General features: G+C 61.3%; 3 protein-coding genes across 3 annotated transcripts in view; 2 read left to right on the forward strand and 1 right to left on the reverse strand.

Annotated features, from left to right (window-relative positions):
• The window catches only part of LOC311610822 (NADH dehydrogenase [ubiquinone] 1 beta subcomplex subunit 3-like), a gene marked incomplete at its 3' end in the record, with an annotated part of 78,586 nt that overhangs the window by 6,736 nt on the left and 50,811 nt on the right, over window positions 1–21,039 (forward strand). The window lies entirely within an intron of this gene.
• NT5C3B (5'-nucleotidase, cytosolic IIIB) lies at window positions 34–10,080 on the forward strand. Its single transcript, XM_084862518.1, has 9 exons — window positions 34–114; window positions 295–393; window positions 946–1,015; window positions 1,106–1,152; window positions 3,191–3,276; window positions 4,484–4,573; window positions 5,802–5,964; window positions 7,186–7,386; window positions 9,595–10,080. Exons 1-9 carry the CDS (start codon window positions 103–105, stop codon window positions 9,727–9,729), a joined length of 903 nt encoding a protein of 300 aa, XP_084718644.1. The 5' UTR covers window positions 34–102; the 3' UTR covers window positions 9,730–10,080.
• On the reverse strand, window positions 12,053–20,120 carry FKBP10 (FKBP prolyl isomerase 10). The gene is made up of 10 exons (XM_084862511.1): window positions 19,790–20,120; window positions 17,217–17,362; window positions 16,405–16,594; window positions 16,156–16,301; window positions 15,328–15,517; window positions 15,031–15,176; window positions 14,397–14,589; window positions 13,938–14,080; window positions 13,576–13,739; window positions 12,053–13,043 (listed from the first exon to the last, which is right to left on the reverse strand). Exons 1-10 carry the CDS (start codon window positions 20,026–20,028, stop codon window positions 12,858–12,860), a joined length of 1,743 nt encoding a protein of 580 aa, XP_084718637.1. The 5' UTR covers window positions 20,029–20,120; the 3' UTR covers window positions 12,053–12,857.

A 21,039-nucleotide genomic window follows, 5' to 3' on the forward strand; every position in this document is an offset into this window, starting at 1 on the left:
GCCCGCCCCCCCAGGCCCCGCCCGGTGCGCTCCGGGGCGGGACAGGCCTGCGCAGTGCGGCGGCGGGGCGGGCACCACGGCCGGCGGCCGGCGGCGGGCACCATGGCGGAGGAGGTGAGGCGGGAGGGACCGGCCCGCGAGGCGCGGGCCCCAACCCCCCGGGCGCGCCGAGGCCTCCAGCGGGGCGCCCGGGCCCGCCCCGGCCAGTAGCGCCCCAGCCCGGCCGGAGCCCCCGCTGCACCCCCGCTGCCCTCGGCCCGGCGCCGGGGTCACCGTTCTCTGGGTCTCGGGCAGGTGCGCCCCCTGATGAAGGCCACGGTCCTGATGCGGCAGCCCGGGCGGGTGCAGGAGATCGTGGGCGCCCTCCGCAGGGGCGGGCGGGACCGCCTGCAGGTACCGGGGGCTCGGGGGCGGGCGCGGGGGGCGCGGGGCGTCCTGCCGAGGAGCCGCCCGCCTGGCTGCGGCACCTGCAAGCCCTCAGCCCCTAGGAATGGCCCGGGGCCTGGGGCAAGCGGGTGGGTTCGCCCGTTTGGGGAAGAGCCCCCCTGCTCTGCAAGGTCGTGCTGCTTCCTCTGATGGGGCAGAAAGCACCCACCCAGGCCCTGGGCCTCCTTCCCCACACTCCCCAGCGCGGCGGGCTCCCCAGGAAACCGCCAATGTGGAGGGAGAGGGGCCCTGAAGGAAGGGCCTGGGGCGCCCAGATGGGTGCTATTGAAAGAGCCCAAGGGATCGTGATTCTTAGCACCCCCTTCCGCCTCCCCCAGGTGGGCCCCCTGAGGGTTAGCGCTGAGCTACTGGGATTAGGCCTGCCTCCCCCCAGAGCCCGCCCTGACCCCCCCATCTGGACGCTGAGCCCTCGGACTTTCATCATCGTCCTCCAGGTGGCGGCGGCGGGGCCACCCCAGGAGGAGCCCCCCTAGGCGTCATCTCTCTCTTGCATTTCAGGTCATTTCTGACTTTGACAGGACCCTGAGCAGGTTTGCCTATAACGGGAAGCCCTGCCCTTCTTCCTACAGTAAGTCAGTCCCCTGCCAGCTTGTTTTGTTGGGCCTGACAGGGCGATGGCTTCTGAGGGGGGAGTGAAGGGAGCTTTGTGCTTTTGCAGATATTCTGGACGACAGCAAGATCATCAGCGAGGAGTGCCGGGAGAAGGTGAGCGCGCCCCTCCCCCGCTCAGCATTGCTGTCCTGTGTTACTTCACGTGGCTCCTGCTTAGGATCGGAGAGTCCAGATGCGGTGCCCCCGGGCCAGCCGGCCTCCCAGACCTTCGAAGACGAAGGGAACGTTTTTTGGCGTTCTTTCGCTCAGGGGGACCTGTGTTAGTACACTGGGATAGCTTCTCCGTGTTGGCCAAGACGGATGGTTCCTGGCAGGGGGGCCTGACCCTGGGCGGGGGAATGCCTCGGGCCAACCCAGAGTGTGTGGTTCTTGACTTAGTGCAGGAAAAATTTCACAACACCGAGTCCAGGTGGATTTTGAGAACGTTTATTAAAGCTGGTGACAACCAAAACCGGTTTGGCTCAGTGAATGGAGCATCTGCCTGTGGACGGAAGGGTCCCAGGTTCGATTCCGGTCAAGGGCATGTGCCTTGGCAGCTGATCGATGTTTCTCTCTCATCGAAGTTTCTGACTCTCTATTCCTCTCTCTTCCTCTCTGTAAAAAAAGAAATCAATTTATATATACATATATATATATTTAAAGTATTGTTAATTTTATTTTTTTATTCTATTAATATATTTTATTATTGATTTTTTTTACAGAGAGGAAGGGAGAGGGATAGAAAGCTAGAAACATCGATGAGAGAAACATCGACCAGCTGCCTCCTGCACACCTCCTACTGGGGATGTACCCGCAAACCAAGGTACATGCCCTTAACTGGAATCGAACCTGGGACCGTCCAGTTCTCGGACCGATGCTCTATCCACTGAGCCAAACCCGTTTTGGCGATAAAATATATATTAAAAAAAAGAAAAGAAGCTGGGGACAGTGGAACAAGGAGGGGCTGGGGAAATGAGCCTAGGCTGGGCTGCTTGGCTCACAAAGACGTCAGAGAAAAGGGGGCTTTGCGGAGGTTTAGGGGGTTTGCCCGGGATGAACTGCTGCTGCCACCCAGCCCATCGCTGCCCAGGTTGCAAGAAGGGGGAGGGGTGGAGCCTGAGGGCTCCTGGCACTGGGTCCTTTTCTCTCTCTCTCTCTCTCTCTCTCTCTCTCTCTCTCTCTCTCTCTCTCTCTCTCTCTTGTAGGCGGGAATCTTAGGGAGGGTTTCAGCCGAATAGTATCCCTTTTCTTGGTGTGCTGCTCCAGGTCCTGGTCTCCACCGATGGGCCAGTGTCAGGCAGGGCATCTGTTAGTCATGGCAGCTGGTTCTGGGTCCCCCGCCTGCTCTTGCTGCCTTCCTGGGCCTGGAGCTGAACTGTAACTGAGGCCTAGACGTTATCTCTAGGGAGGTGACCTTCTGTATCTGCTGTACATTGCTCTTCCGTTTGTTCAGCTGTCTGTTCCCTGCGCCACTTGTCCTGGCTTTCGGGCGTGTCTCAGGATGATAATGGGTAGTTGGAATGTGGGCGGTATGCTCACTGTTAGCTATAGAGTTTACAAGAGACTTCAGTGTTTGTTATGTAACCCCACAACTTCAAGAGGGGACTGGATCCATTATTGTCTCTACCTAACAGATGAGAAAGCGGGTTTGGAGACATAGAGCAACTTACCCAAGGACACATGTGCCCTTGAATAGAATTGAACCTGGGACCCGTCAGTCTGCAGGTGGAAACTCTGTCCACTGAGCCAAATCTATCAGGGCAGGAGCTCTCTGTCTTGGTCAGTGTGTGATCTTTGCATTTAACCCCATACACACACACACACACACACACACACACACATTAGTGTGTGTGTGTGTGTGTATTTCATTATTGATTTCAGAGAGGAAGGGAGAGGGAGAGATAGAAACATTAATGATGAGAGAGAATCATGGGTCAGCTGCCTCCTACTTGCCCCCTACTGGGGATTGAGCCCACAACCTGGGCATGTGCCTCTACCAGGAATCAAACCGTTACCTCCTGGTTCATAGATCACAGATCAACCACTGAGCCACGCCCATCAGCCTGATTTTTTTTTTCTTGTGCTGAACAGTAGGACTTTGCTGGGGAAAACCTGAGAGACTAATGGCTTTTCTCTTCTTTGGCTGCCCCAGCTGAAGGCGCTCCTTCACCAGTATTACCCAATTGAGATTGACCCACAGCGGACCGCCAAGGAGAAGGCGCCTCATATGGTGGAGTGGTGAGTGGTGGTGAACGCCCTTGCCCTTGGCGGCGGTCGGGGGGGGGGGGGGGGGGGGGGAGGGGAGGGGGGCTGGTTTTCCAGAGCTTTGATGAGATGACAGACTTCCTTAACTTACTGGATGCTTAACTGAATGCCACAGGCCCAACTAGTAGAACCGATTGTCCAGACACACCTGGAGCTCCTGTGACAGCTGCTAGCATGGTGGCCCACCAAGCATCCTCGGATGAGTTAGAAGCCCCTGGGTGTGGGGGAGTCCATGCTTTGGAAGAGAGCTCACGGAGGAAGGGGTTCAGAAGAGCTTTGACTTCAGCAGTTAACTCATCTACCTCTTGTGTCCAAGTCGTGTTGCCTTCTCACACTCTTGTTTTGTGTTTTATTAATCCTCACCCAAGGATATGCTTATTGATTTTAGAGCAGTGGTTCTCAACCTTCCTATTGCCACAACCCTTTAATACAGTTCCCCAACCATAAAATTATTTTAGTTGCTACTACATAACTGTAATTTTGCTACTGTTATGAATCGTAATGTAAATGTCTGTGTTTTTCGATGGTCTTAGGCGACCCCTGTGAAAGGGTCGTTCGGCCCCTAAAGGGGTCATGACTCATAGGTTGAGAATGCTGGTCTAGAGCAAGGGGAACGGGGAGAGAGTGAGAGAGAACATGGATTGGTTATCTTTATTTTTAAAATGTTTTTATTGATTTTTAGATAAGGAATAAGGGAGGCGGGGGAGAGAGAGAGAGAAACATCAATGAGAGAGACACATCTATCGGCTGCCTGCTGCACACCTCCTACTGGGGATGGTGCCTACAATCCATGCATGTGCCCTGACTGGGAATCGAACCCAGAACCTCTTAGTCCATGGGACGATGCTCCATCTACTGAGCCACGCCAGCCAGGCTCCATTGGTTATTTTCTGTATATATCCTGACCGGGGATTGAACCCACAACCCAGGTATGTGCCTTGACCGGGAAATGAAACTGCAGCCTTTAGGTATAACGGGATGAAGCTCCAACCAACCGAGCCATGCATGCCGGGCTCACTCTCCTTTTTTAAGGACAGCCAGGGTTCTCCAGGAAATGGTTCCGTGGAAATGGATGAGGCCACCTCCATTGTCAGTGCTTCCAGAGGGGACTTGGCCCTGAGAAGGGAAAGGTCATCTTGCTGATCTGAATCGGGGGGTTTGCGGGGGGGTTTGTGTGTAGGTGGACCAAAGCACACGATCTCCTGTGTCAGCAGAAGATTCAGAAGTCTCAGATAGCCCAGGTGGTCAGAGAGTCCAACGCCATGCTGAGGTAAGCCACGAGCTCTGGGGAACATTGCGAACTGGTTTGCTCACAAAGAGAGGCTGGAAGAGGGAGGAGAGGAGTTAGTTGCTGGGAGTTAGGAGAGACCTGGCGCCATGAAGGGGGAAGGTTTTGCTTTCCCTCTCTGGCTGTGGCTAAAGAATGTCCTACCCTTGGGCACTTCCTTGGAAGCAGTCTGCTGGTAGTGTGTGTGTTATTCTACACTATTTAAAAATTTTTATTTTTACTTATTTATAAATATTATTTTATTATTTCTGGAAGGAAGAGAGAGATAGAAATATCAGTCATGACAGAGAATCATTGATCAGCTGCCTCCTGCACGCCCCACACTGGGAATCGAGCCCACAACCTGGGCATGTGCTCTGACGGGGAATCGAACCAGCAACCTTTCCAAGCGTGGGACGACGCCCAGTCAGCTGAGCCACAAGGACCAGGGCCATGCCGTTTTCTATAAGAGACTTGAGCCCAAACCGGTTTGGCTCAGTGGTAGAGCGTCGGTCTGCGGACTGAAAGGTCCCAGGTTCGATTCCGGTCAAGGGCATGTACATTAGTTGTGGGCACATCTCCAGTAGGGGGCGTGTAAGAGGCAGCTGGTCGATGTTTCTCTCATCAGCGTTTCTAGCTCTCTATCCCTCTCCCTTTCTCTCTGTAAAAAATCAATAAAATATTGATATATTTAAAAGAGAGAGAGAGAGAGAGAGAGAGAGAGAGAGAGACTTGAGCAGCCTTGGGTGTTGGTATCCGTGGGGTCTTAGAGCCAATCCCCCCGCAGATGCTGAGTGACAGCTGTAGTCAAGGGTTGGGGCATCACAGGTTGTACATGGATTTCCTGTTGCACAGGGGTCAGCACCTCTCACCCCCTGTGTTATTTGGGGTTCAGGAGTAATACAGAGACAAAAGCAAAAATACACGAGCCTGTTCATACGAAGTTCAGGATAGCTAATCGGCGCTGGCATGACGTCAAAATAGGGAAGGCTGGCACTGACTGGGAGGGGCACGAGGTACGTGGGTCTTGTTGGCGATCACAGGGATGTAGACATAGGTCAGTGTTAACTGAGCTGAGCACGTAAGAGAAGTGCCCTTTAACCACTTCCTTTGTGTGTTTTATGCCTCAGTTAAGATGTTGTTTTAGAATCTAAAAATACGTGACCCAAATAGAAAATGCAGAGCGGCAGTAGAGGCAGTGCCGTTTCAGAATCCGCTCCTCTCCCTCCAGGGAGGGATACAAGACGTTCTTCAACACCCTCCACCAGAACAGTATCCCCCTCTTCATCTTCTCCGCGGGCATCGGCGACGTCCTGGAGGAGATCATCCGGCAGAGGAAAGTGTTCCACCCCAACATCCACGTGGTGTCCAACTACATGGACTTCGACGACGATGTGAGCCAAGTCAAATCGCTTTGGGGCTGGGAGTGGACGTGGGCGGGAGCCACCGGCCAGGGCACTTCACCCTAAACGTTAGCCCTAACCCGGGAGGAGAGGGAGCGGAAGGCGGGCTGGCTTCTGTGTCCGCGGGCAGCCCTCACTTATTTACTTATGTCCTCTAAAGACGGTCACTTTTTAAAAAATATATTTTTATTGATTTTTTACAGAGAGGAAGGGAGGAGGAAGGATAGAGAATTAGAAACATCGATGAGAGAGAAATATCCATCAGCTGCCTCCTGCACACTTCCCACTGGGGATGTGCCCGCAACCGAGGTACATGCCCTTGACCGGAATCGAACCTGGGATCCTTCAGTCTGCAGGCCAACGCTCTATCCACTGAGCCAAACCAGTCGGAGAAGACAGTTACTTTTGAAGGACCTGCTCTTCCGTGTTTGGCCAACGGCGCTCTGCCATGGGGTCCAGCAGGCCCCACGTCACTGTCACGGGTCATGCGCCGTCCTGGGTACTCCAGGGGAACATTGTGAACTGGCTTCAGCTTGCTTTTCTAGGGCCAGAGGTGGGCTGCTCCAATTCACCCATGTTCTAACTTTTTCCCCTTAAAACCAGTGGCCAGAATCTCCATGCCTTTGTCCTGTGGCTAATCAGGGAAGGCTTAGTGCACACACAGCCTGAACGGGCTTCATGCTTCCACCAGAGTAGGTGACCAGCAATATTGGATGGCTTCTACCCTGTTTCCCCGAAAATAAGACAGTGTCTTATATTAATTTTTTCTCCCAAAGTCGTGCTAGGTCTTATTTTCAGGGGATGTCTTATCTTTCCATGCGCTAGGTCTTATCTTCGGAGGATGTCTTATTTTCAAGGAAACACGGTAGTTGCGGAAAAGTTTAAACCAGGAACCATAAGCGTTATCATCTGTGGCTGGACGGGCTACACAGCCTCTGTGGCAGCCACCCCCCTCGCTCCGCCGTGCAGAAAAGCAGCCGTAGGCAGATGGGAACCAACAGGCGTGTGTGTGGGCCAACAAAACCTAGTTTACAAAAATAGGCCATGTTTGACCCACAGGCCCTCCCTTGCTGACTCCTGGCTTAGACCACAGGAGGCTTTGGCGTTGCCTGTGGCTTGTAGGATTTCCCTGTCTCTGTGGCAGAGGCATGGGGGTACACCGGTGCCGGCGGGTCCCTGGAGCCCTTCACGGGTCTCTTCTCGGTCCTTCAGGGTTTCCTGCGGGGCTTCAAGGGCCAGCTCATTCACACGTACAACAAGAACAGCTCCGTGTGCAGGAACTCCAGCTACTTCCAGCAGCTGCAGGGCAAGACCAACGTGCTGCTGCTGGGGGACACCATGGGGGACCTCACCATGGCCGACGGCGTTCAGGGCGTGGAGAACATTCTCAAGATCGGCTTCCTCAACGACAAGGTAGGTGGGGGGCCGGGGCCGCCGCCTCCGTGGCCGCTTCCCCCGCAGCTTCTGTCCACGTGCTCACCGGACGCCCGTGTGCTGCCCCCGGCACTTAGTGTTGGAGGCACAGAGGTAAGACAGGAGGCGTGTTCTTCGGGAGGAAACCCCGAATCTCATAGGAAGATGAGGTAGCCAGCAGTGTGAGTGAGTTCAGAGGCAGGGGAATGCCAGGCCCCTCACTGGGGTCCCACTGAGTGCTCAGCGTGTGTGGGGTCATTAACCCGCTCAGTCCTCACAGCAGCCGGCGAGGGAGTGACGGCTGCACCATTTTACAGCCGAGGAAGCCGGCGAGGAGGCTGAGTCACCTGCCCAGGGGACTCCAGGGAGAAGAGGCGGGCTGATTGCCCGTCCTCCCAAGTCAGACCTGTCGGTCATCACTGCGATGGGAGACGCCGGGTTTTAGGATGCGGGTCCCCAGTTTAGAGAGGAAAACACTAGCACAGAGGCCGGCGGGTGGAAGCAGGACGGACGGCCGTCGGGGGCCGCAGCATGGGGTGGATGGAAGGCTCCCTGCACGCTGGAGCCTGTGGAAATCCGGTCCACGTAAATTAGAGGTCATGTCTGGCTTTTAAGTTTTAATCCTGGTTGCTGACCTTCTGACCCCAGAGTTTACTGTGGCAGCCTGTGCCCATTGCCATCTGCGGCTCCAAGAGGCAGGCCCTGTGACCTTGAACTCCTCTAGGGCCGTGGTCGGCAAACTCATTAGTCCACAGAGCCAAGTATCAACAGCACGATGACTGAAATTTGAGAGCTAAAATTTTAAAACTTCTAACGCCACTTCTTCAAAATAGACTCGCCCGGGCCATGATATTTTGTGGAAGGGGCCAAAGAGCCCCTGTGGAAGGGGCTAAAGAGCCGCTCACGAGCCACAGTTTGCCAACCACGGGTCTAGGGGCTCTGTGGCTTGAATGCACGCCTCCCCCCACTCCAGGTGTTTGAGAGGCCGAGGTAGTGGGCAGAGGCGGAGGCAGTGGGCAGAGGCGGAGGCAGTGGGCAGAGGCAGTGGGCAGAGGCGGAGGCAGAGGCAGAGGCAGAGGCAGTGGGCAGAGGCGGAGGCAGAGGCAGTGGGCAGAGGCGGAGGCGGTGGGCGGAGGCAGAGGCGGTGTGCAGAGGCAGTGGGCAGAGGCAGTGGGCAGAGGCGGAGGCAGAGGCAGAGGCCATGGGCAGAGGCAGTGGGTGGAGGCCATGGGCAGAGGCAGTGGGCAGAGGCAGTGGGCAGAGGCGGAGGCAGAGGCAGTGGGCAGAGGCGGAGGCAGAGGCAGTGGGCGGAGGCGGAGGCAGTGGGCGGAGGCAGAGGCAGTGGGTGGAGGCGGTGGGCGGAGGCAGTGGGCAGAGGCAGAGGCAGTGGGCAGAGGCGGAGGCAGAGGCAGTGGGCGGAGGCGGAGGCAGAGGCAGTGGGCGGAGGCGGAGGCGGTGGGCGGAGGCGGAGGCAGTGGGCAGAGGCGGTGGGCGGAGGCGGAGGCAGTGGGCAGAGGCGGTGGGCGGAGGCGGAGGCAGTGGGCAGAGGCGGTGGGCGGAGGCGGAGGCAGTGGGTGGAGGTGGAGGCAGTGGGTGGAGGCGGTGGGCAGAGGCGGTGGGCGGAGGTGGTGGGCAGAGGCAGTGGGCAGTGGGTGGAGGCGGTGGGCAGAGGCGGTGGGCGGAGGCGGAGGCAGTGGGCAGAGGCGGTGGGCGGAGGCGGAGGCGGTGGGTGGAGGCGGTGGGCAGAGGCAGTGGGCAGAGGCAGAGGCAGTGGGCAGAGGCGGAGGCAGAGGCAGTGGGCGGAGGCGGAGGCAGAGGCAGTGGGCGGAGGCGGTGGGCGGAGGCGGAGGCAGTGGGCAGAGGCGGTGGGCGGAGGCGGAGGCGGTGGGCAGAGGCAGTGGGCAGTGGGTGGAGGCAGTGGGCAGAGGTGGAGGCGGTGGGTGGAGGCGGTGGGCAGAGGCGGTGGGCGGAGGTGGTGGGCAGAGGCAGTGGGCAGTGGGTGGAGGCGGTGGGCAGAGGCGGTGGGCGGAGGTGGTAGGCAGAGGCAGTGGGCAGTGGGTGGAGGCGGTGGGCAGAGGCGGTGGGCGGAGGCGGAGGCAGTGGGCAGAGGCGGAGGCCGTGGGTAGAGGCGGTAGGAGGAGGTGGAGGCAGTGGGCAGAGGGCAGGCATTTCAGGGACTCTCCGTCTCTCCTCCCCCTCCCCGGGCAGGTGGAGGAGCAGCGGGAGCGCTACATGGCCTCCTACGACATTGTGCTGGAGAAGGACGAGACGCTGGACGTGGTCAACGGGCTGCTGCAGCACATCCTGCACCAGGGGGACGGGGTGGAGACGTGGGGCTCCTGAGAGGCGGGCGCAGGGCCCGTCTGCGGGCGGAGAGCGGAGGGGAGCCTCCGGGGGCCGCTCCGAGGGGAGCCTGGTGTGTGCAGAGGGCAGCTCGGGACATCCCCGCGCTGCTGGGTCTGTGCCCTCCCCTCCCCCTGCCCTGGCACATTCTTGTGAGTTCTCCAAGGCCTGAGGGAGGCCCTGGCAGGTGGGAGGAGCAGAAGCCACTCCAGATGATCGGACCTGCAGGCTGTTTGCATTCCGGGGGTCGTGTGGTCCAGGATTCTGTTTTTCGGGAATGTTTAACGTGGGATGCTGTTCTTCAAACAAATCGGATGTGTAAAGTGGATCGAAATAAACGGAGAAACCGGAGCTGTTCTGATTTCGAGGTTTGGGGGGGGCGGGGGGCAGAGCCTGTACCCGTTGGTCCTGGAGGTGCAGGAACCTTCCAAGAAGCTGCCAGGGTTCCACGGAACGTGGTTGGAAACCTCTGCATTAGCCCAGCCGACACTCTGAGCGCAGCCTGAGGCTGTCTGTGGGGGTTGGGATGGCAGGCAGGCAGGAGCAGTTTGCCTTTGTTCTGATGCAGCTGGTAAACTGGGAATTCAGTTGGGATCCATTGGGTCTGACCAGCCCTGTGTGCAGAGCCCTTTAGAAGTCCCCAAACGGGTCCATTGGGGTGTCGATTTTCCCTGATGCCCCTGATTCCTGTCCTCCCTCCTCTTGCGGGTCCAGGGCCACTAAAATGGGTGACGTAAGTGGGGTGGGGGTGGGACCCCGGACCTGCAGAGAGAAGTCGCTCTGTGGCAAAGCAAACTAGAAGTAGTTTATGTTGTCTTGTCTTGTCTGTTCTTCAGAGTTTTTTCCCTTCTCCCCTCCCTGTTGACTTGGTGAGGAACTAGCTGAGCCCGGCCAGCGTGGCCCAGTGGTTGAGCATCAACCTCTGAACCAGGAGGCCACGGTTCAGTTCTGGTTCAGGCATTGCAGCTCCGTCCCCAGGAGGGGGCGTGCGAGAGGCAGCCTGTCAGATTCTCCCTCCTCATTGATGTTTCTTTCTTCCTCTTCCTTCCTCTCTGAAATCAATAAAAATACTTTTTCGAAAAGAACTGATTGACCTTTCTCTAGGGTGCCTTTTGAAGAAAATGTAGACCCACCACATTACCCAGTGTTTCCTTAGCCTGTCCTCAGACATCCGGCCCCTCACCCTTCCCGTGGGTGCCTGGCTGTTGGAAATGTTCATCTGGAGGAAAGCCTCGGGACTGGGGGCTGGATCCTGTGTGGCACCTCCTGTGCGCGCCACTAAACCTCACAGCCACCCGGGAGGTCTAGTCTGCCGGTGGCCAAGGACGGACCAGGAACGGCCACACCCCATGGCAAGGAGCAGGGGTCTTCAAACTACGGCCCCCGGGCCACATGCAGCCCCCAGGGGAGTCTGATCCTGCCCGCCAGGTTTTTTGGGCAGTGAGCGCAGCCAAGGTGTTACAGTAGGAATTAGTAGTTCATATAGTCCGGCCCTCCAGCTCTCTGAGGGACCGTGATCTGGCCCCCACTTTAAAAAGTTTGAGGACCCCTGAGCTAGAGCGAGGGTGGGGTGTTTCTGGCCAAAGGGGGCCTGCATCCTGCCCCCCGCATGGGTAGGTTTGGGGGAGGAGAGGTTTTCACCTAAGGCTGAGGGGAGCCAGTGTCAGGCCCTGAGGTGCCTCCGGATGCTTTGGGACAGGAAGTGGCCGTGGGGAGGTCACGTCCCGGGATCCTGGGCAGGAAATCTTGAGGGGCAGATCAGTGACCAGTTCCATCGTTTTCTCTCCCAAGCACCTCCTCCACCCTGTTCCGGGGATGTTCTGGGTCATCCCCATGGCAGGGCAGGTGAGGGCCGATGGCCTGGCTGGTGGCTGCTGCCAACACCTCCCTCAGGACCTGGAGATTCAGGCTCAGTTCCTTTCCTGTGACCAGAGGGAGGACGGGCGGGTGGGGACGGCCTGCAGCCAGGAGCAGGGAGAGTTGGCAATGATCTATGTGAGGGCGGAGTCCGGCCTCTGATCTCTCTCTGAGCTTTGTGTGTGGTGTTTGAGGTCCCAGACCTCGTCTTTCCATTCACTCGGGACAATTAGGAGACAGGGATCATCTGTCCGCACCTGCCCTGCAGGCCCCTCTCGGTGGTCACCCGCTCCCTGCCCAGGATTAGGGCCGAGGGACTGGACCAGGGAGGCCGGAGGCTCTGGAGGGAGGAGACCGAGACCCAGGGACAGCCTTGCGCTCACAGGCACGGATGTGGCCTGCTCGGCTCCCCTCCTCAGTCCTTGGGTCTCAGAGCCTCCCCAGGGAAAGACCACTTCCGGAGGCCTCTGGTTGGGTCTTTTATTCGTCACCGAGGAGAAGGAGATCCGACACCAGCTTAGCTCTGAGTGCAGAGCTCTGCCCCTCCCCTCCCCCTCGGTCCCCGGTGAGCCCTTCCGGGTTTATCTCGGCTCTGAATCATTTCGTAGCTCCAAGACCCACCTCCTCACCCTGCCCTTTTATTCCTTCCTCCCCCTCAGCCCCTCAGTGCCTTCAGGGATGAAAGGTGACACCACGGGCTGGCCCAGCCAGGACCTGCAGCTCCCTGAGGTACCCAGCAGCGCTGGGGGGGGAGGGGGGACAGACGGTGCAGGTGCAGGGGACCTGGGGTGGTAGGGCTGCTCTCCTGAGCCTCCCCTTCCTTTGGAGCCAGCTGTGGCTGTGGGAGATTCTGCCAGCCCCGGCCCACGCCCCTGGGGAGCTGCCATGACGGGAAGGGGGCAGGCCTGGGGATGGGGAGGAAAAGGACAAACAGGGAGTGTGGGGAAAGAGAAATGATTGGCTTGGCCGTGCTCCGTGGTGACGGGGAGGGGTGGGTGGGGGCCAGCAATGGCCCATCCAGCCCCAGCCTCCCCAGTCCCCAGACTGGCTGTCGCTCCAGAGGAGCTGGTGCGGGGCCGGAGGAGAGAGACCGCGGAGAGGTCTGCGCTGTGGGTCTCGCTCGGGCTGGTGGGGAGACCGGGCTGTCTCTGACCACTGAACGCTCTCAGACCTCGTCCCCGCAGGGGGGGGGGGGGACTGCTGGGCGTCCCCCCTCTGCCCGCGGTGCCCGGACGCGGGCGTCGGTGTGGGGCCCGGCCCGGGCTCGGCGCTCAGAGCTCCTCGTGAACCCGCTCCTGGTCCTCGTCGGACTTGAGTTTGAGCTCTTCGGCGGTGATCTTGCCGTCCTGGTTGCGGTCCTGGTTCTGGAACATGTCGCCGATGGTCTTGTCCGCGTCCTGCCCCGGCATGAGGCGGCCCTTGCCCTCGCTGACCTGAGCCCTGATGAAGGCGGAGAACTGGGGAAAGGAGAGCGGGGAGGGGGGCGTGAGCCTCGTGCCGGAGGGAGCAGCTTTGGAAAGGATCCCAGTGGATAGAGCATTGGTCTGTGGACTGAAAGGTCCCAGGTTCGATTCCAGTCAAGGGCATGTACATTGGTTTTGGGCACATCCCCGGTAGTGGGTGTGCAGGAGGCAGCTGATGTTTCTCTCTCATCGATGTTTCTAACTCTCTATCCTTCTCCTTCCTCTCTGTAAAAAATCAATTAAAAATATATATATATATATATAATTTTTTTTAATTAAAAGGACCCCAGGGGAGGCCAGCCAGCGAGGACGGAGGGGAGGAGCCGGGGCTGGGGTCCTGTGCGGGGCCGGGGCCGCCCGTGTGTGGGAGAGACGCAGGGACAGGAACCCACAGCACAGGGCCCCGGCAGAGGGGCGGGGACACGGGCCCAGACAGGAGGGCGGGCATGCACCCGTTCCTGCTAGAGGCCGCCCTGCCAGGTGAGGGTGTGGGAAGGGCTCCTGTGAGGGTCGCATCCTCACCCACCTCCTCCGGCGGGACCTCGCCGTCTTTGTTGAGGTCCAGGTCTTCAAACAGGTTGGCGGGCGGGTCCTGGTGCCACACAAACAGGTAGCCTTCGGGCAGCCCCTCCTCCCGGGACATCAGCTCCACCTCGAACAGCAGCACGGCGCTGCCCGGGACCCCGCGGGCTGCGGGGGGAGGAGGGAGGGCATCCCGGTCAGGCCGGGGCCTGGACCTGCCCTGGCGGTGCAGCCCGCGGGCCGGGGTGTTCCCAGCTGGCAGGCCTGTCACCCCGCCGGGAGGCTGGAGGGGGCGTGGGTGTTTACGGCACCAGCCGAACGGGGCAAACGGGGTGGGGTGGGGGGCCAGGCCAGACTGCCCCTCACCTCCACTCTCCCCGTGTGCCAGGTGCGGGGGCACCACGAGCTGCCGCCTCTCGCCCACGCACATGCCCTGCAGGCCTGTGTCCAGCCCTTCGATCACCTTGTTGGCCCCCAGAGTGGCCTCCTGGGGGGCCCCGTAGTCGTGCCTGGGGGAGGAGCAGAGTCCCAGGTCAGTGCCCTTCCTCGCCCCACAGTTCACAGCCCTCCGGCGCCCACCCCAGGCTGCCGAGTGCGGGGCCCGGGCTCAGAGGGAACACCCTTCTCATCCTGCCATTGCCCCTAAGACGTGGCCTCGAGGGCTCAGCTCCCCTGCTGCTGGCTCCACCCTCCCTTCCCGTCTCTGCCCTTACGCTCCCCCATGGATGGGAACTTACGGAGAAGGAAGGGGGTGCTATATGGAGGTCTCCCCTCCCCTAGTCCCGCCCTCCCGCCCAGCCCGGCCCCGGCCCCGCCCAGACCCACGAGGAGAAGAGCCTGGTGCCGTCCAGCAGGGAGCAGTTGTAGTGGTAGCGCACGAAGTCCCCGGACTTGGCGGTCTCGTTGCAGGCCTCGGCGGGCCGGCTCAGGGTCCTGATCTCCACGGGGTCCGCGGGGTTATGGAAGTCGATGACGTGGACGTCGAATATCAGCACCGCCGAGCCAGGGATCTTGTCTCCTGGGACCAGATCGGGGAGAGGGTCAGCGTGGTGTCTGGGGGGGGGGGGGGGGGGGGTCTCGGGGTCTCTGTGAACCTGCCCTGGGATCTCCCGCGAGAATGGGGTGGGCTGTTTGCACACATAATCAGGTCTCCTCGGGGGCAGGGGAGGGAGGGGCCTGCCAGTGAGAAAGCCCTTCATACGTGCAGCCCCGGGTCCCTCACCGGCTGGCCAGGGCGACGAGCTGGGCCTCAGCTCCGGGCCTCTGCTCCCCAGGGCTCTGCGGTTCCCGTCCTCCCATAACCACCCCCGCCCCGCACTCAGAGCACGTCCGCAGGAGGGGAGAGAGGTGGGGGCACTGCCCGGGGGAGAGGATGGAGTCCGTGTGGCAGGACCGTGCGGTGGCCGGTGTTGTGAGGAGCGGAGGGGTTCAGGGGAGGCGCGGAGGGACCCAGGCCTACCGGTCCCGTTCTCCCCGTAGGCCAGGTGCGGGGGGATGGTGATCCGCCGGCGCTCGCCCACGCAGGCGCCCTGCAGCCCCTGGTCCATGCCCGGGATGATGTAGCCCTGCCCCACGTAGGTGTTGTACGTGTGGTTGCGGGAGTAGCTGCCGGACAAGGTGGGGAGGCCAGCGAGGGAGTCAGGGCGGCCCCTGCCCCGGCCCCGGCCGACAGCGCAGAGCCCCCCCGGGCGGCGGGGGGACCCCGGCTCCTTGCCTCCCGCCCAGCCCCAGCCGCCGTGCTCGGGCCGCCCCGGACCTGGAGTCGAAGAGGGTGCCGTCCATCAGCGAGCCGTTGTAGTGGTAGCGCATGAAGTCCCCGGCCGCGGCCCTCCGGGCGCAGCCCGGCGGGAGCTCCAGCGTCTCCAGCTGCACCGCGTCCTTGGGGTTGTGGACGTCGATGAGCAGCACGTGGAAGACCAGGGAGGCCTGCGGGGGGATCACAGTCCCTGGGGACGGGACAGGCTTCAACCATACGGGTGGGGAGCAAGCCCGGCTCCTCCGGGACCCAGGAGGGCCTCTGGGTGCCAGCCCTGCTCCCCTGGGCCCTTCCCTGGCCCTCACAGCCCTGCTCCTGGCTCCCCCTGTGAGGCCGGGGCTGGGTGTGCCCCCGGGGCCCCCCACCAGCCCGGACGGGCCTTTGTGTGAATCAGAACACAGCCCCCTGCCGAAGCTGGTTTGGCTCAGTGGATAGAGCATCGGCCTGCAGACTAAAGGGTCCCAGGTTCGATTCCTGTCAAGGGCATGTGCCTTGGTTGTGGGCACATCCCCGGTAGTGGGTGTGCAGGAGGCAGCTGGTCGATGATTCTCTCTCATCGATGTTTCTGGCTCTCTATCCCTCTCTCTTCCTCTCTGTAAAAAATAAAATAAAATAAAATAAAATAAATATATATAACACACACACACACACACACACACATATATATATATATATTTAAAAAAAGAAAAAAGAACACAGCCCCCTTCTGAACAAGAAGACCACCGAGGGCTGGATTTCACTCCCACACGCCTCTCGGCGGGTGCCCTGTGCGGTACGCACCCCGGACGTGTGTGTGGCAGCCGCTTCGGAGAAACCCCGCGCCCTTACCGTAGCCCTTCTCGCCGTAGGCTAGGAACGGCGGGATGATGATCTTCCTTCTCTCCCCAGGGCACATGCTCAGCAGCCCCTGGTCCATGCCCTTGATGAGCCAGCCCGAGCCCACGTAGGTGTCATAGGTGCCGCCCCGGCTGTAGCTGCGGAGAGGGGGGCAGGGGCGATGCCGCCGGAGGAGGGAGGACAGACCCCGGACGCCCCCCCCGGAGCCCGGGTCCCCGGCGCCCGGGCCCGCCGCCTCACCTGCTGTCGAAGGCGGTGCCGTCCAGCAGCGTGCCGTTGTAGTGGTAGCGGACGAAGTCGCTGTCCTGGACCATGCGGGGGCAGCGGGGCGGCCGCAGCAGGGTGCTCACCTGCACGGTGTCCTCCTTGTTCCACACGTCCAGCAGGACCACGTCGAAGTAGAGGGTGGCGTCCGGGGGGATGAGGCCCGCTGTGAGGGCCGGGCGGCGGGCGCTCACGCTGGTGCAGCCCCCGGCATCCTGCTTGGCCTTCCCCTCCTCATCTCTGGTTTCCCTCCTTCCCAGCCCTCCTCACCCACGCCGATGCTGCCACCCCCCGCCCGGGCCCAGCCTCCTCACCCACACCGATGCTGCCACCCCCCCCCCCCCTGGCCTGGGCCCAGCCTCCTCACCCACACCGATGCTGCCACCCCCCGCCCGGGCCCAGCCTCCTCACCCACACCGATGCTGCCACCCCCCGCCCGGGCCCAGCCTCCTCACCCACACCGATGCTGCCACCCCCCGCCCGGGCCCAGCCTCCTCACCCACACCGATGCTGCCACCCCCCGCCCGGGCCCAGCCTCCTCACCCACACCGATGCTGCCACCCCCCGCCCGGGCCCAGCCTCCTCACCCACACCAATGCTGCCACCCCCCCCCCCCCTGGCCTGGGCCCAGCCTCCTCACCCACACCGATGCTGCCACCCCCCGCCCCCTGGCCTGGGCCCAGCCTCCTCACCCACACCGATGCTGCCACCCCCCCCCCCCTGGCCTGGGCCCAGCCTCCTCACCCACACCGATGCTGCCACCCCCCGCCCGGGCCCAGCCTCCTCACCCACGCCGATGCTGCCGTAGCCCAGGTGGGGCGGCACGATGAGGCGTCTCCGCTCGTTGACACACATGCCCATGAGGCCGCGGTCCATGCCGGTGATGAGACGTCCCACCCCCACCACGATGGCCACCAACGTGCTGCGGTCATAGCTGGGGGACGGAGGGGACAGAAGGGACACAGCGGGTCCGGGTGTGCACAGGTGAGGGTGCACACAGCCAGGTGCTCCCCTCCGCGCACCGTCACATACAGGCCGAGGTACACACACGCACACACACACACACACGCACACGCGCATGCACAATGCCCCTCTGTACACAGGTGTAGATCAGCATGCTCCTCACCTCCCTCAGGGTCAGCCACGACCCCCCTCCCCCCAGTGTAAGAGGCTGGCAGTTACAAAAAGCCAGTCCCCCGGGAGCCCGGGCTCTCCTACCCCCGGAGAGGGCTGGGCGCCGGCGCCTGCTGCTCTCTGCTGGCAGCAAAGGCGCGCTCAGCGCTGCATGGAGGCGAAGAGGAGGTCTATGGAGCCGTTAGCGTGTGCCGGGGACATGCCTGGCGGGGATCTTATTTATTTCCTTCCCCGTGAGGCAGGCACGACTGTTTTCATCTTTCTTCCGAGTCGAAGTCACTCACTCAAGGTCACGGCTAACATGTGGTATGCGCCCACGCCAAAGCCCCTGTTTGTGCCTCCGCACCAGGGACTCACTCCGCCAAGGAGGAAAGGAAGGGGCAGCAGGGCTGGTGGGGGGACGGATTGGTTTTAGCTCTGAAAGAGCCTACTCTAAAACTGCCATGGCTTGTATTTATTTTAGTACTGTTTTTTCATTTCGTTTTCAGAAGTTAGGGCGGCTGGGGGATTGACCGAAGGGGGCCACGGGTTGTGAACGTTTTCTGGAATCAGCCTGGCTCCCTGAGTCCCCACCAGGGAAGTCGTCCCCCAATGCACCCCTCCCCCACCCCCACCCGCCCCTCCACCCTGCTCTGGCGGTCAGGGGCTGTGCTCCCAGCTACCGCCTGCTCCTCGCTTTGCCTACTGAGCGGTTTTACGACGGGTTTTATGACGGGCCGCTTCCCCCACAGGCTGCTGTGTGGCCCCCCGGCACCAGCTAAGCACCATCAGGGCCTCTGGTCCTCCCAGATCGAGGCTGATGAGTCTTGAACCTTTCGGACTTCCAGGCACTGTGTCAAGTCCACTTTCATTCATCGCCTGGAGTCCTCTCATCAGTCTTAGGAAGGAGGGACTGGACTTTTTCAGATGGTTTGTGATCTCCATGTTTCAGATAAATCCAGCAAAGCTTTAAGAGGCAGCCTTTCTTGTCCATGGCCACAGCCTGGCTTGGAAACCAGGGTCTCGGACCCTGGAGTTTGTTCTTACAATACACAGCCCACCCCCAAAGCCGTGCCGCCATTTCCCGTGGGAGCAGCTGTGTTTGGGGGGAGGGTCTAAGAAGCTCTGACTTCTTGGGGTGTGGTGGGGGGTTGTGAGTGTGTGTGTCACGGAGACCTACGGTTTAACCAAGACTGACAAGCAGCCCCGCCCTGCCCCCACCAACAAAAGTGGATTAGCGCCCGAGCCGGATTGGCTCAGTGGATAGAGCATCGGCCTGCAGACTAAAGGGCCCTGGGTTCAATTCCGGTCAAGAGCATGCACCTCGGTTGCAGGCTGTTGGAGCCCCCACCCTGGTTGGGAGGCAACCAATTGGTGTGTCTCTCTCATGTCATGTTTCTGTCTCTCTGTCTCTCCCCCGCCTTCCATTCTCTCTAGAAATCAATGGAAACAGTATTCCTGGGTTTGGGGGGGAATGTGGACTTGTCGGACCAGAAGCCAGCCTCTGGAACACCACGGCTGGCAAGATGGGCGGCAGCCCTGGCCAGGCTGCAGGAACTAAGATGGAGGGAGGTGGGGGTGCAGGTAGCCCTGGAGAGGGAGGGATACAACCCCCCCCCCTCAGGGAGCCGGGGACAGCAGGCCGGACACGTGGACAGCCGTGGCCCCTACCGCCCAGATTCACCCAACCTCATTATAACTCAGCTGCTTGGCCGCCGGCTGCTGCTAACAGCCACCCCCACCCGCAAAAGAGTTCTCCCTCTTCTCTGACCACAGCGGCACTGAAACCCGGGGATGGAAGCCGAAGGGAGTCGGGTGGGTGGGAACGGAGGGGTCCCAGGCTGCTCACATGCACCAGGGACCACGCTCTTCCCCCCCCACCCTGTAGGCTTAGAACAGCCCCCTCCTCCTGTCCCTAAATAAAGGGCTGGAAAGAGAGCAGTTCACCTTGACTTTCAAGCTCTTTGGGGGTAGTTTGGGGAGCTCGAAATCAGGATCCTCGGAGAGGCAAAGGTTTGAAATTGGGAGCAGAAGACACATCCCTGGGGAGATAGATGGGTGTCTGGGAGACCAGCCCCACTCCCACCCAAGGCGCTGTGTACGGGGTTAGAGGGGGATCAGGGGATGCAGAATGCAGACACGGCTTAACGGGGCACCGAGGGGACCCCAGGAACTAAGGGCACCCGGCTGCGGCGGAAGAGGAGCAGGGAGCCTGCCCGCCCCCCCCCCCCCCCCCCCGCCCGTTTACCTGGAGTCGAACTTCTTGCCGTCCTCGAACGTGCCGTTGTAGTGGTAGCGCACGAAGTCTCCGCGCTGCACCTCCCGGGGGCAGACCTTGGGGATGTGGTACCGCTCGATGACCACGTCTTCCAGGGGGCCCCCGGCCGGGCTGGCGCGGCCCAGCGCCCTGCCCACGGCCAGCGCCAGCAGCAGCAGCGGCAGCATCGGGGGCGGCGGGGGGCGCCGGAGGGAGCGGCTGCGGGACATGGTGCCCGTAGCGGGGATGGCCGGGAGCGGGGATGGCCCGGAGCGGGGATGGATGGCCGGGAGCGGGGATGGCCCGTAGCGGGGATGGCCGGGAGCGGGGATGGCCGACGCAGAGGGAGGGCGAACAGGAGCGGCTTCGCTCCCGGCCTTGGCTCCCCCTCTTCCTGTCTCCACTCCCACCCCGCCCGGCGGGTCCACGTGGAATGGGGGCGGGGGCGGTGAGCTGGCAGCCGGCGGGGGTGGGCTGGGAGGAGGGGGCCCGGCGGGAGCCCTGGGGACCGGGAAGGCGCCACAAAGGGCTCCAGACTCCCCCGCTTTCCCCCCACCCGGGGCGAGAGGCCTGGCCGGGGCGGAGGGAGGGAGGCTGCGGAAAGATGAGAAGGGGGAGCTGACTCCAAACCCAAAAAAAGAAAAGAAAAAGTTCAGTGTTGGTGTGTTTTCCCCCCTGGAGCCCCCGGGGTCCTAACGCCGGACCTCCGGACCGAGGCATCCCTTGCTCCTTTCGCTGGCACCCCCAAACCAGAAGCCTCTTCTGGGGAGGCTACAGAATCCGAGGGTGTCTCGGGGCTCCCCCATCCCTACTGTCCCAGGACGAGGAGATAACTTTGTTCTCCAAACCTGGGCTGCCCGGGCTTCCTGTCAGGGGATGGAGGGGGCGGAGTGGAGGGTGAGCCGGTAAGACCAGGTGTGGCCTGCCCGCCGCGGGATGGGGGGGGGACACTGGGATGGGGGGTCACTGGGAGCGACCCCTTCGGGACTGGGGGTGCGGCGTGTGCCAGAGGGGCGCTGTGATGGGCGGAAAGCCCGGTCCCAGGGCGCGGGCAGCCTAGAGGGCGGTGGCACGTCCCTCACGATCCTAAGGTGGGTGGACAGTGTGGAGAGGAGCTTTCTGGGCTCCCCATCCTTAAGGGGAGCGTCCCCCCATCTGTCGAGGGAAAAGCCTAAGAACAGGGGGCCGGGCTACGTAGGGGACTCGGGACCCCATGGCGCCCACCGAAAAGAGGGGAGACG

Source organism: Pipistrellus hanaki (genome assembly GCF_964339955.1).
Source record: "Pipistrellus hanaki genome assembly, chromosome: 16".
NCBI lineage: Eukaryota > Metazoa > Chordata > Mammalia > Chiroptera > Vespertilionidae > Pipistrellus > Pipistrellus hanaki.

Bases quoted from the DNA above. Each gene is read 5' to 3' on its own strand.
- NT5C3B (XM_084862518.1), top strand. The intron at 394-945 runs GTACCGGGGGCT...CTTGCATTTCAG, and splicing joins GCGGGCGGGACCGCCTGCAG to GTCATTTCTGACTTTGACAG. The intron at 1,016-1,105 runs GTAAGTCAGTCC...GTGCTTTTGCAG, and splicing joins GCCCTGCCCTTCTTCCTACA to ATATTCTGGACGACAGCAAG.
- FKBP10 (XM_084862511.1), bottom strand. From the start codon at position 20,028: ATGTCCCGCAGCCGCTCCCTCCGGCGCCCCCCGCCGCCCCCGATGCTG. The intron at 14,590-15,030 runs GTAGGCCTGGGT...ATCTGGTCCCAG, and splicing joins CTACGGGGAGAACGGGACCG to GAGACAAGATCCCTGGCTCG. The intron at 13,044-13,575 runs GTGGGTGAGGAT...TCCTTTCCCCAG, and splicing joins GCGAGGTCCCGCCGGAGGAG to TTCTCCGCCTTCATCAGGGC.